This window comes from Girardinichthys multiradiatus, chromosome 14 (genome assembly GCF_021462225.1).
Source record: "Girardinichthys multiradiatus isolate DD_20200921_A chromosome 14, DD_fGirMul_XY1, whole genome shotgun sequence".
In the NCBI taxonomy this organism is placed as follows: domain Eukaryota; kingdom Metazoa; phylum Chordata; class Actinopteri; order Cyprinodontiformes; family Goodeidae; genus Girardinichthys; species Girardinichthys multiradiatus.
Genome location: NC_061807.1, coordinates 38,032,454 through 38,046,711, shown reverse-complemented (window position 1 = coordinate 38,046,711; position 14,258 = coordinate 38,032,454). Strand labels below are relative to the sequence as shown.

Here is a 14,258-nt window from a genome sequence, read left to right as displayed (position 1 = left end):
CAACAGCTCTTTGAAGCAACCTGCATAATATGAGCTACAACAACATTTTATTTCCCTTTGGGATTAATAAAGTATTTTTGAATTGATTTGAATTGAATCCCATTGCCATGGTGACGCATCATAACAAATGTCCAACAGTAAAAAAGTATCAGAAAAATTCTTCCAGCTGTACAAGATCTGATACTGGAGAGGATAATCGTCCCAAAAAATCAATGTTTACCCACCACAAGAGGAATTTGAGTTCTTAAAAAGAGCTAATCAGAATGAAATGTAATAGAGCTACTCCAACCTGCTGCCCCCTTGATCGACAATTTAAAATTATCAGATTCTAAACTCTATTGTCAAAGTCTTGAATTAAGTTGTTGGTAGCAGCAGCTTGGCCGATGTCCCCCTCCAGGAAGGTGCCACAGCTAAACACAGAGCAAGGTCAGATGTAGCTTCTAGAAAGAGAAAAAAACAGAGAGAGAACATAGAGTTAAAAGGTCAAATAACAGCAAATAAATCAAAATTGGACAGTAGAATGAGAATGTAGCAGAGAGAGTGAAAGTGGTCAGTTCTCCAGTGGCCTAAGCCTATAGCAACATAACTACAGAGCTCTGTTAGGAACAATCAGATCTCTGATGTATGATGGAGCTAGATCATTAAGGGCTCTATATGTGAGATAGAAAATTTTAAATTCTATTCTGATTTATCAGGGAGCCAATGAAGAGAAGCCAAAATAGGAGAAATATGATCTCTCTTTTTAATTTTCATCAGAACTCTTGCTGCAGCATTCTGAATCAGCTGAAGGCTTTTAACTGCATTTTGTGGACATCCTGATAGTAACGAATTACAATACTCCATCCTTGAAGTAACAAATGCATGGACTAGTTTTTCAGCGTCACTCCTGGATAGGATATTTCTAATTTTGGCAATGTTACGGAGGTGAAAGAAGGAAATCCTAGAAACCTGTTTAATATGGGATTTAAATTACATGTCCTGCTCAAATATAACACCAAGGTTTTTTACTTCATTACCGGAGGTCAATTTAATACCATACAGGTTAAGTGATTAACTAAGCAGTTTCTTTTTTAAAGACTCCGGTCCAAAGATGACAACTTCTGTCTTGTCTGAATTTAGAAGCAGAACATTTAAAGTCATCCAAGTTTTTATGTCTTCAAGAGATGCTTGTAGTCTGTCTAACTGGTTGGGTTCATAAGGATTTATGGATAAGTAAAGCTGAGTATCATCAGCATAACAGTGAAAATTTATTCTATGCTGCCTGATAATTTGACCGATTGGAAGCATACATATAGTAAAGAGAATTGGCCCAAGTACTGAATCCTGTGGTACTCCACAATTAACCCTGGAGTTTAAAGATGATTTATCATTTACATGAACAAACTGGAATCTGTCAGACAAATAAGATTTAAACCAGCCTAGCGCTGTTCCCCTGATCCCTACAGCATATTCCAGCCTTTCTAAGAGAATATTGTGATCGACTGTATCAAATGCAGCACTGAGATCTAAGAGGACAAGTACAGACACAAGTCCATTGTCTGAGGCCATAAGAATATCATTAGTGACTTTCAGCAGAGCTGTTTCAGTGCTATGATGAGCTCTGAAGCCTGACTGAAACTCTTCAAACAGGTCATTGCTGTGTAAATGCTCACACATTTGATTAGCAACTATTTTCTCAAGAATTTTAGATAAGAATTGGATATAGGTCTGTAATTTTTCAAGTCATCTCGATCAAGCAAAGGTTTCTTAAGTAAAGGTTTAATTACAGCTAACTTAAAAGCCTGTGGTACATATCCATTTACTAAGGATAGATTAATCATACCTAAAATGGGGCTGGTAATCAGAGGGAACACTTCCTTAAATAATTTGGTTGGGATTGGGTGTAACATACAAGTTGAAGATTTAGATGAAGCTAATATTTCTGATAACTCAGGAAGCTCCACAGGATCAAAACAGTCCAAACACAGATCGGGTTCTACAGTTATTTCCAATGTTGTCTCACTTGCTGAGGATGAAGTAATCATCTTTGGGAGTATGTCAAAGATTTTATTTTTAATAGAATCAATTTTATTTAAGAAGCATCCCATAAAGTCATGACTGCTGAGAACTAAGGGAATGGATGGCTCAACAGAGCTATGACTCTGTGTAAGTTTAGCAACTGTACTAAAGAGAAACCTAGGATTATTCTTGTTCTCTTCTATTAATGATGAGAAATAAGCTGTTCTGGCTTGGTGAAGTGTCTTTTTATACAACAGTGGGATATTTTTCCAGATTATTTAGGAATCCTCTAGGTGTGTAGAAGGCCATTTTCTCTCCAATTTTCTAACATTGTGCTTTAAAGTATGCAGCTCTGAATTAAACCAAGGAGCTAGCCTCCTATGAATGATTACCTTCTTTTTCATAGATGGCATGCAGTCATAGCCCATGATGCAGCCCGCCATTCTTCTTGCTTTTCATTTTCAAAAAATCAGTGTTCTGATAGGATTAACCACTAGTGATAGTTTAAAGGGCGAAGCCTATACAAAATAGAGAAGTTAAGTCCTCTGTTTAAATACTAATTTATCAAGGTAGATGTCCTAATATAGTCCGTCTTGTTTTTCCAAATAAAATTGAATAGAAGTTTGTCAATTTCTTTCTCACTCTTTTTGTCCAGATCTAAGGCCTGTGCAACATAGCCTGGAGATGCCTTCAGCTTTACTAAGTAGAGTACAACCATGCAATGAAAGATCTCGTACCAACCACTGATTAAGTCTTTATCAGTTTTTTTGATTTAAGGGGTTAAGATTTTGCAAACTTCTCCTTTCTTGATCCCTAGTGATAGTTATGCCTAAATAGATTATCTCATTTTTAATTGGTATACCTGCAGTTGAGGTTTGGAGCAGTCCTTAACAGCCAAAATTTCGCATTTATTAAGATTAAGATGAAGTCCGGAGACTTTGGAGAAAGTACTTATTTCTATAATGGCCAACGGGATTTGACCCTCATCCTTTAAAATCAATGTAGTATCTTCTGCCAGTTGTTTTTAAAAACATTCTTTACCAGCGATCGACATCCGTTTTAGAGAACTAGCTTTAATATCATCAGCCAAAAGGAACATATATGGGGAGACAGGACTCCCCGGTCTGATTCCTCTACTGATATTAAGATAGCAGCCACTCATTAATTTGATAGAGCTGTTATTATTATGGCACAGGGTTTTAATGATAGCTGTCAAAGGTTTACCAAAACCAAACTTCTCAAGACATTGCAATATCAAACTGTGTTCTACCATATCAAATGCCTTATAAAAGTCTAAGAATAAGATAAGTCCATCATCACTAACAAAATCAGGTTTGTCTAAAATATCCATAAATAGTCTTATGTTATTAGTAATATGCCTATTTTTCATAAGTCCTGACTGGGTTTCATCAATAACTGAGTTCAGGACTCATTTTAACCTTTTAGCAACAAATAAACCTAATATTTTATAACCATTATTAAGAAGACAGAGGGGATGTCAGTAGTCATGAAGTAAAGGGTCTTTTTTTGGTTTTGGTATAGAAGTGGTTAAGCTCTGAGTGAGGGTTGTTGGCAGGGAGCATTTTTCTATACTTTCAGTAAAAACCTTTAATAGAAAAGGGGCAAGGACATTTCAGAAATGTTTATAAAATACAGCACTCAGTCCATTGATCCCTGGGGATTTGTTGAGTTTGAGATGCAAGATAGCAACCAGAATTTCCTGTTTGGTGATTGGTCCATCACAGTGTTTCTGTTGAACGTTAGAGATTGGTTTAACTGTGAGCTTGTTCAACAGAGCATCAACTGAAGCTTGGCAGAGGTTAGAGTGATACAGGTTTTCATAAAAGGAACTGCAATATCTAGTTGCAATATCGAGGGTCATCTGTGATAACATTATTAATTTTAGGTCTATTAATAGAGTTATTAACAGCATTATGTTTCTCTAGACTAAAAAAGTAGTGGGAATTTTGCTCTCCAACTTCGAGATACCTTCTTGATCAAACAAAAGCAACTTTAATTTTGTTTATGTAAAATCTGTCTAATTTAATTTGCAATTGAGTTAATTCTTGCTGTTCTAAGTCATTTAAATTAGAGGGATCTGACTGAGAGAGCTCAGATATCCTTGATCTTGGTTTCCTCTGCTCCATTGGCTTTGGCTTTGTTACTGCTAAAGTTTCTTAGGAAATGACCAAATTCAGATTTAAAAGGTTCCCAATTAGAACCAAATCTATTTTTCATATTGCCTTTAGCATTAGGGTTGCTATAATATTGCTATAATTCACTTAATAAAAACTGTAATTATTTTTTTCGAAAAATGTATTTTAGTAGATAATAGTCTATTAGGCTTACTGATTGAACTGTATTCCGCTGTCAATGCGCCTTAATTTTTTTTTTTTTCCTGGAATAAAAATCCAAATCTTTTGAAAAAAAAAAAAAAAATAGATAGAATCAATTGTTCTAATAAATTTAAATTTTCGCTCTGTGTGACGTAATCATTGCGCATGCAGTCAAAAAGTTTATCAAAATGCGATTTGACAATTTTTGTCTGTATTTTTGTTATTCCCTTTAAATCATGTACTATTTATAAGATTACAATGAAATACAAAAAGAAACATCTCACCAACAAAAAGATAAAAGAAAAAAAGAAAAGTAAGATCCCCTCCCGGAAGTAATTCTGTTTGCACATGTGCAAAGAAGCTGACAGTATTTTGTTTATTTTTTCACTCAAACATGGCCGCCATAGAAACCGCTCGACGCGATGAAAAACCTCCTCCGGTGCTGTTTAAAGAGCTGTTTGTCTTGTTTTCTTAAAAATGGACAGTTTTGGTTAATAGACAATGACAGATATGCTAAACTGAATAGATAGAGTTTGTTAGTGAATGCTACAAATGTTAGCAAAGACAAGGATGGATTCGGTAGTAAAATAAAAAAAAATAAAAAAGATTTAGCTGTTAGTCATTATGTAAATAAACTATTTTGAATTAGTTGCATGCCATTTAGGATACTACCATAAACACAACCTGCAAGAATATTTTTATGTCTGTCCGAAAATCGATGCCATGGCTTTTATTTGTCAACCCGTTTTGCTTCTGTTGCTATGGCGACTAGAAGCGCTGTGTCCATTTCTCGGACGCTACGGCGAGAAAGCTGCAATATTCACTCTTCTAATGGTAAGCTCTTGTGTTTCGTTGTTTTTAAATGAATTTAGGTCGAGGAAGAGTCTTGCCCGGTCCCAAGTGGAAGAAGAGAGGAGGACACGTTGGACAGGCAGAAAGTCGCTGACTTTCTGCGTGAAGCAGAGACGATCAGGATCAAGTGAGTCAAGTTGATAGTTTCAATGTATTGAAACTAAACTTGCTTTAATTTTGGTAATACAATGGAGGGCAAAACAAATACAGTAACCTACAAACAGATCTATGAAAGAACCACTCATAAACATCTATCTATCTATCTATCTATCTATCTATCTATCTATCTATCTATCTATCTATCTATCTATCTATCTATCTATCTATCTATCTAAACATTAGATTTTACCTACACCTCAATGTTGGATGGATGGATGGATGGATGGATGGATAAGACTTAATTTATGTCCATAATCTAACTGCCCTTCTGCCAGGGAACCTGTTTTCCAAAAGGAATGCAATTGTAAAAAACTAAACTCATATTTCATAAAAAAAAGACTCAAACCCTGCGATGAGAAACAACGTTCCCTGGAAAATATTCAGAAATGTTGTCTTGTTTTGTTTAGGCTTACATATGGGTTTTTGTATGTGTCACTAAATAAATATTCTTAAATTGAAGGATAGATATAATGAAAAGCCTGACCTTATATTAAACATAAGTGCTTGTAACCAGAACCATCTATGCTAAAAAGGCTACAGATTTATGCTAACATTTAGAAGAATAAGTAAATAAAATGTTTGAAATAAAAATACTTCTAATGTTTTAAAGCAGGGCCCTGGTGGATCCCTAAGGGCTGTACCATCATTTTCCTCTTACATAAAATGAGTTTAAACAAGAAAACCTGTTATTTTTGCCCTATTGGTGTAATATGACTTAATTATGAATTCTTTTTGCTTGACATAGGATTGGAAAACTGGAGAATAAGAGGCCCCTGACCACTCTGTGCAGAAAGACCATCGGGGCAGATGTGACCAATGAACTCGAGGAATATGACAAAACACTAGAGAAGGAACGAACTGCTCAAAGTAAGCCATTTCTAGCTGCTGTTTTACATTAATAGCAGGCCTCTGATTTACAGTAGAATGTGCAGTCCAGGTGAAAAAGAAAGGACTGCTCTAGTTGATGGTTTTTAGGTTCAACATTTCAGGAAATATGAATTGTCATCTTATCAAAACGCTCATGTCTCATTGATATCTGCAGTTCAATCTCGGATGAATAAAACATGATCTATTACACATTGCATCTATGAATGAAAACAAAGTAAACAACCATGTTTGTAAAATTACAGTTCATGATTCCAAATTCAAGCGGCACTAAAATAAAATTACTTTATTCTGTCATCAGTTTGATATCTGACCTTTAACTTTTCAATACTATGTTTTAGTCAAGCAAATGGCCTCACATCTGCTGACGTTGTTCTTCCTCTACCTCTTCAGTGCTATGCTAATACACACACCCTTTTTTGAATCATAAATTCCATCGACTATTTTTGTTAGTTTTTATTTTTCTGAGAAACTCCCTGCCTTCTGCTCCAAAAACTCATCTTATTTTGAAGGTATTAAAATCAAAGCTTCTTAGATAGTTGATCCCCCATCAGCTCCTTCATCATGGTGAAGTGTAGATGTAGATGGTTCTGGGAGGAGGTGGGTAAAACCAGTCGTCAGTAACAGTTATGAAGCTTACAGGATGTTGTATTTGAAGGGCGTCACGTATAAAAGCAATAAACTCACGTGCTACAGTCAAACGACACCAACTTAAAATAACAAAGTTCTTTTTAACTTGCTCAATTTGTTAGGTCATTTCCAAAAAGGTATTAATGAAATTATTAATGGAAGTTATCATTTTCTGTACCTTTGAAATTCTGATGTGTTTAAGTGTCTTTAATTTGCCTGAAACTCGCAGAAACCCGATAAAGAAACCGGACTGTTGCAACATGTTATCGTACGCGGCCCAATCAAATATAATGTTCTGCCTTTTCTTCAGAGATGAACCTTCAGAAGCAGCTAGTGAAGATCCATAATGATGTACAGACATTTCAGAGACATCTAAATGATGTTACTGCGACTCCTGAATGTGAGATTTTTCTTTTTCTTTATGTAAAAAACCTCCAACTATTGATGTTTTCATTGAGTAGAAAATGTGCTTTTTTTGTCATTATTAGATCCAATATTTGAGCTACTTTCTGACTCGATATGTGAAATAATATAAATAAAATAAGTGAACCTCCGAATGAAACAGGCAGTATCTGTAAGGTGGAAATTTGAGTGTTTTGGGACAGTTTGTTGATAAAGTTTGTGCAATTCTGCTTTCACTTCTAGCGATTGAAAGACTTAAAGAAAAGGCGTCAGAGGTGGAAGGGTCAATAAACGCTCTAAAGGAGGAGCGCCGTTTATGGTAAAAAGGATTGGCAAAGCATTCATCTTTAGAGCACTTTAGCCTGGAAAATGGGAGAGAAACGACACTAGCTTTTATCTCTAATGTCATGTCAGATGCATACTTCACAATCTGTAGGAAAGTGGATAAAAGTCACTGCATTCATTTTGGGTACACATTAGTAGGGAGACCAGCCTCTGAGAAACGAGTTCAGGTACTTGAAAGAATGTTGGGAATTAGAGGAAATGAAAACTTGGAAGCACTGAGTAATATGCAGGGTTTAAAGATTGGGGGGGAAATAACAATAATATAAAGAATGAAACTTTGTGTTTTTTGTTCCTTCCAGCTTTAAGGAATATTTAAAGGAGGAGCGGACGTGCAGCCAGGAGGTTACTGCTTATGAGAAGAAGACTGAAAACTGGAGTCTTCCATTTAACTCAAACCCCAAGTTACCTGCGGCTTCTGCTCTTAAGGTTAGGTTATGAGGACATTTACACCATTCTGTCTTTTCTTTGTTGTCTGTCACTCACTTAAATAAGGGAAAAGGATGGAGGGCAAAATTCTTTGTGTGTTCTTTAAGACCAAACCCGCCAACAGAGACCTACCGGCAGAGGTCAAAGCTTTGGAGGATTTCCTGCAGAAGACAGAAGGTCCTCATGGAGGCTGGGACCAATTGGATCACCAAACGTTCTTAAGAGTAAGGAATACAAAGTTGATATGGTGTTATTTACGGCTTTATTCTACCAATGTGTACTTGTACGTTATGCACTTTTCTTGACCATTTTCGTTCAACAGCTTTTTTTTCTGAAATAACAGGTCTGGATGAAGCACAGTGGGCGGCCATCGTACAGGAAGGAGGCGAAACTGTACCTGCCAGGTAAAACACAGGAGCAGATGCAGCAACACGAGAGCTGGCTTCAGGAGCTGCTGCACCTGCAACACAACAAGAGAGAGGTAGGGAACTGTGGCAAAGCATTATGAGTTTAGAGAAGTAGAAGTGGACAAAAAGCTGTTCATACTTCAAGTTTATTCTCAAAATATTCAGCGCCTTGCAGAAAAATTCATCTCCCTGGAACTCTTTCATAATTTGTCAATTATAAATTTCAATGATTTTATGTGTTTGACCAACACCAAGTAGGACAAAATTGTAGCATGGAACGAAAATGATCCATGATTTTCCTTTCCTTTCCGAATGAAAACTTGAAAGGTGTGGAATTCATTTCTGTTCTGCCCCCCTGAGTCAACACTCTCTGGAACCACCTTTGCTGCAGTTACAGCTGCAAGTCCTTTGGGTTGTCTCTACCAGCTTTACACATCTACAGACTGAAGTGTTTGTCCATTCTTCTTTGCAAAAAAGCTCAGGCTTAGATGGAGAGTATCCATTCTAACACATGATTAAGCTTTCATTCGGAAACCATTCCACCGTAGCCGTGACTGTAGGTTCAGGTTTTTGTCCTGGGGGAAGGTGCCAGGAACCTCTGACCCAATCTCAAGCATTCCCACAGCATTAAGCTGCCTCCACCATGTTTCACTGTGAATATGGCGGTAAGTGTGATGTGCAGTTTTAGCTTTCAACCACACATTCAATTTTCAGCACTATATATATATATATATATATATATATATATATATATACAGCACAGACTGAAAGTTTGGACATACCTTCTCATTCAAAGAGTTTTCTTTATTTTTATGACAATGAATATTTTAGCTTCACACTGACGGCATCAAAACTATGAATTAACACATGTGGAATTATATACTGAACAACAAAGTGTGAAACAACTGAAAATATGTCTTATATTCTAGGTTCTTCAAAGTAGCCACCTTTTGCTTTGATTACTGCTCCACACACTCTTGGAACATGACACTTTGGTTAACATGGTATGATTATTATCTTCACAACAATTATTTAAGTGGTTAGCAAACTGAGAATTACTGTCTGACAGATCAGCATTAAAATCACCCACAACACATAAACTGTAAATACTATTATCTTGGATTAGTACATTCATAATCGCCAGCCTGCAAAAATATTCCACCTCATTTTCACAAGATTCAAAGTGACTATACACATTAACCAAACTATTATCATTGTGTGTATATTGTATACCAATACACCAGTCTAATGGGCTTTATCAAGGGGTCTATTCTCTGGATCATTCTTCTGGCAGACTGTCCAAAACAATCCGTCGAGCTTCATCCCCTACACAATCGTTGTGGATTGCGACTAAGATTAAAAACATAATTAAATAACCTAAAGAAATGTGAGAAAAGGAGAAAAATGGTCGTCATTATTATTATTCAATATTAAACTTCCTGAAAAGAACTGTCGCTAGTTCTACCTTTAGTTCAAACAGGAAGTTTGTTCCAGCGGATCATTAATCCGCCTCAAGAGATCCTGTCGGTGTGTTTATATCCGCTGAAAAGTTCCTCCTTACAACTTAACAAACTACTTGACCGCAACCATTTTACTCTGATTCTGTCCTCAAAAGTCTCACCTAAAAGAAACCAAACGATTTAATTTATTACAAGACAGATTAAGTTATATTCGGAGGCGAATTAAGCTGCCTCCACCATGTTTCACTGTAAATATGGCGGTAAGTGTGATGTGCAGTTTTAGCTTTCAACCACACATTCAATTTTCAGCACTATATATATATATATATATATATATATATATATATATATATATATACAGCACAGACTGAAAGTTTGGACACACCTTCTCATTCAAAGAGTTTTCTTTATTTTCATGACTATGAATATTGTAGCTTCACACTGACGGCATCAAAACTATGAATTAACACATGTGGAATTATATACTGAACAACAAAGTGTGAAACAACTGAAAATATGTCTTATATTCTAGGTTCTTCAAAGTAGCCACCTTTTGCTTTGATTACTGCTCCACACACTCTTGGCATTCTGTTGATGAGCTTCAAGAGGTAGTCACCTGAAATGGTTTTCCAACAGTCTTGAAGGAGTTCCCAGAGATGCTTAGCACTTGTTGGCCCTTTTGCCTTCACTCTGCGGTCCAGCTCACCCCAAACCATCTCGATTGGGTTCAGGTCCGGTGACTGTGGAGGCCAGGTCATCTGGTGCAGCACCCCATCACTCTCCTTCTTGGTCAAATAGCCCTTACACAGCCTGGAGGTGTGTTTGGGGTCATTGTCCTGTTGAAAAATAAATGATGGTCCAACTAAACGCAAACCGGATGGAATAGCATGCCGCTGCAAGATGCTGTGGTAGCCATGCTGGTTCAATATGCCTTCAATTTTGAATAAATCCCCAACAATGTCACCAGCAAGGCACCCCCACACCATCACACCTCCTCCTCCGTGCTTCACGGTGGGAACCAGGCATGTAGAGTCCATCCGTTCACCTCTTCTGCGCCGCACAAAGACACGGTGGTTGGAACCAAAGATCTCAAACTTGGACTCATCAGACCAAAGCACAGATTTCCACTGGTCTAATGTCCATTCCTTGTGTTCTTTAGCCCAAACAAGTCTCTTCTGCTTGTTGCCTGTCCTCAGCAGTGGTTTCCTAGCAGCTATTTTACCATGAAGGCCTGATTCACACAGTCTCCTCTTAACAGTTGTTCTAGAGATGTGTCTGCTGCTAGAAATCTGTGTGGCATTGACCTGTTCTCTAATATGAGCTGCTGTTAACCTGCGATTTCTGAGGCTGGTGACTCGGATGAACTTATCGTCCGCAGCAGAGGTGACTCTTGGTCTTCCTTTCCTGGGGCGGTCCTCATGTGAGCCGGTTTCTTTGTATCACTTGATGGTTTTTGCGACTGCACTTGGGGACAGACTGACCTTCATTTCTTAAAGTAATGATGGCCACTTGTTTTTCTTTACTTAGAATTTGTATTATGGCAAGAAAAAAGCAGCTAACAGTCTATTCAGTAGGACTATCAGCTGTGTACTGTATCCACCTCCTGCACAACACAACTGATGGTCCCAACCCCATTTATAAGGCTTGAAATCCCACTTATTAAACCTGACAGGGCACACCTGTGAAGTGAAAACCATTTCAGGTGACGACCTCTTGAAGCTCATCAACAGAATGCCAAGAGTGTGCGGAGCAGTAATCAAAGGAAAAGGTGGCTACTTTGAAGAACCTACAATATAAGACATATTTTCAGTTGTTTCACATTTTTTTGTTCAGTATATAATTCCACATGTGTTAATTCATAGTTTTGATGCCGTCAGTGTGAAGCTACAATATTCATAGTCATGAAAATAAAGAAAACTCTTTGAATGAGAAGGTGTGTCCAAACTTTCAGTCTGTACTGTATATATATATACAGTGTAATTGGATATGGAGATTTAAAGTTATCTTGACTTAACTCATCTTAACTCTAGACTGTTGTAGCGTTTTTGCAGTTTTAATAGATGTGTGTGAAGTGTTGGATTTGATTTCAACAGTGCTCTTTTGTGTCTGGGTTGGATATATCATACATGAAACTTCGACGGACAGTAATTAGGTTTATCTGTGGTTTCCAGTTGAACTAGTTTTCCTCCATCCAATGCAGGCTATTCGACGTTGGAAAACCAGTAAAGATCAAGAACGTCAGACAAAGATCCAAACTCAGGAGGCACAAAACAGAGAGAGGAAGGTCAAGAGCCTGTCTGAGCAGCAGCAGTGAGTTTAAAGAACCAAAGAAATGAAGATCTGAAACCTTTGAACTCGACTTGTGCCAAGTGTTTGAATGATGATGTTCGTTTTAAGGCCTTCATTATTTCCCTTTACACACCGTCCTGTTTATGTTATAGGACTGAGGAGGAGAGAATGGAGGTGGCACGGCGCCTGGAGGTATGGAAGAAAGAGAAGGAAAGAAAAGAGGAAGAAGAAGCAGAGCAGGAACTGGCTAAGGAGATTCAGAGGAGGAGATGGGAAACGGTGCTTTGGAATATTTTTCCTAACTACTGCACAGCTGTTCAGAATCCAAACCACACAATGTGAAGCTAACAGATGCATGATTGGGGCCCTCAGCAGATGCCTCATTTGAACAAAACAATATCTTTTGGTCAGGAGAAGCGCCGCCGCCAGCTGGAGGTAAAGATGACCCTTGAGGAGCATCTGCGATTGAGACAGGAGGAAGAGGAGGAACAGAAGAATAGAAAAAGAGAAAAGGAACAGAGAGAAAGGGAGGAGAAGCAAACAGAGGCAACAAAACTCATCAAAAGCTTCAGTAAAAGGGTACCAAGTTCTAACATCTTACAAATACATTAAAACCAAATATAAAATGCAGACGTTCTCATTAAATGTTAGATAATAAACCAGCTTTTACACACTAAACAGCAGGTTCCATTGAGTTCGATCAGAAGAAGGTATGATATCAACTTTACTTTGTAAAATCCATCATTTGGCTGAATCTTTGCAGGATCTTCACAAGGCGAAGGCAAAACTTCATGAGAGCCAGCTGAGGGAAAAAGAGGAAGACGAAAGATGGAAAAGAATTGCTAAAAAACTAAAGGAAAAGGTACAGAGACCAGCCTGAAACATTTTAGTTGCTAGTCTCAGAAATATTTAGCTTTTCTTATTCAGATAGATGGTCATGTAGACAGAGACCCCTCCAGACTGGTTCGCCCCACTAGGGGATGGGAGGAAAGGATGAAACACACTGGACCTTCAGGAGAGAGACCCATGCTACAGATGTTTCACAGGTCTGAAACTGTAGACTTGATTTGAAGTTCTGCTTAAGAAGATTGAAGTAATTATATATGTTCTTGTTTTGTTCCAGAGCCATTCCCACTTGGAGACAAGGGCTGTGATGTCAACATGAGCCGAGTCCTGCCGTTTTTTACTGTCTCCAGAACCTCAAAATGTGTGAACCGATGACAGCATGATTACACTAAACAACCATGACGACAACTCCTTTGGAAAGACAGCACCAGCAGCTTGTTTAGTCTCAATGCACTGGGCCGAGATTAGTAACAAATGCAAATAAAAGAACTCCACAACTTGACCAGTTTTTGATCCCTGTGTGAAAAACACCTGTTAAGTATCAAAGTGTTTTAGGCTGAATGAACCCAAACTTAAACTTTTGGTCCTGAACAATCATGAACATTTCTAAATACCCATCAGCTTTGACCCAAACCTCCAGTATCTGTCTGCTTGGAAGCTGGAGATGAAGAGGAATTTGACTTTTCAGAGTCACTTTGAGTCAAAGCATTAAGAATGGAATTACTTATTTCCGGTACTTTTCCTCTTTTTTTTATTGTAGCAAACAGTTTAGAAACATTACAACGCAAACAATTATAATACAGAATAACCGTTAAATTTCACAGGTTGAATTAAAAACATTCAAAATACAATAAAAACAATAGAAATCCCCCCCAAAAAAGAGCCTTATTGATTGATTGATTGATTGATTGATTGGTTTTATTGCAGACAAGTGGTCCATATTACATAAAAGAACAGACAATAATGAATAAAAGAAACAAATCATACTAAGAAAAAAAGAGTATACAAAAGGGAAAAATCGAATTTACTTAAATGCTTTTAAATCCTTCCTTTTGACATTTAAATCATTCAATTGTGGTCTACAAAAAGTGGAACTGCAAAGCTTTGGTCTGAATTCCTTGTTATCGTTGCTCCACAGGGTCCTCTTTTAACCCTGTTCTGAGGTGCGTCTGAGAGCGACTTGTTCTGGTGCTGTCTCTTTAAATGCTGTTGAGGCACTTCTT

At 37.5% G+C, this 14,258-nt stretch overlaps 1 protein-coding gene across 1 annotated transcript; it reads left to right on the top strand.

Annotated features, from left to right (window-relative positions):
* The first annotated feature begins 4,689 nt into the window (after positions 1-4,689).
* Positions 4,690-13,537, top strand: LOC124880775 (coiled-coil domain-containing protein 112-like). Its single transcript, XM_047386128.1, has 14 exons — positions 4,690-4,773; positions 5,207-5,313; positions 6,091-6,212; positions 7,171-7,260; positions 7,506-7,581; positions 7,907-8,033; positions 8,141-8,257; positions 8,377-8,514; positions 12,101-12,210; positions 12,342-12,468; positions 12,601-12,768; positions 12,953-13,051; positions 13,117-13,235; positions 13,313-13,537. Exons 1-14 carry the CDS (start codon positions 4,729-4,731, stop codon positions 13,341-13,343), a joined length of 1,476 nt encoding a protein of 491 aa, XP_047242084.1. The 5' UTR covers positions 4,690-4,728; the 3' UTR covers positions 13,344-13,537.
* Positions 13,538-14,258: the final 721 nt, after the last annotated feature.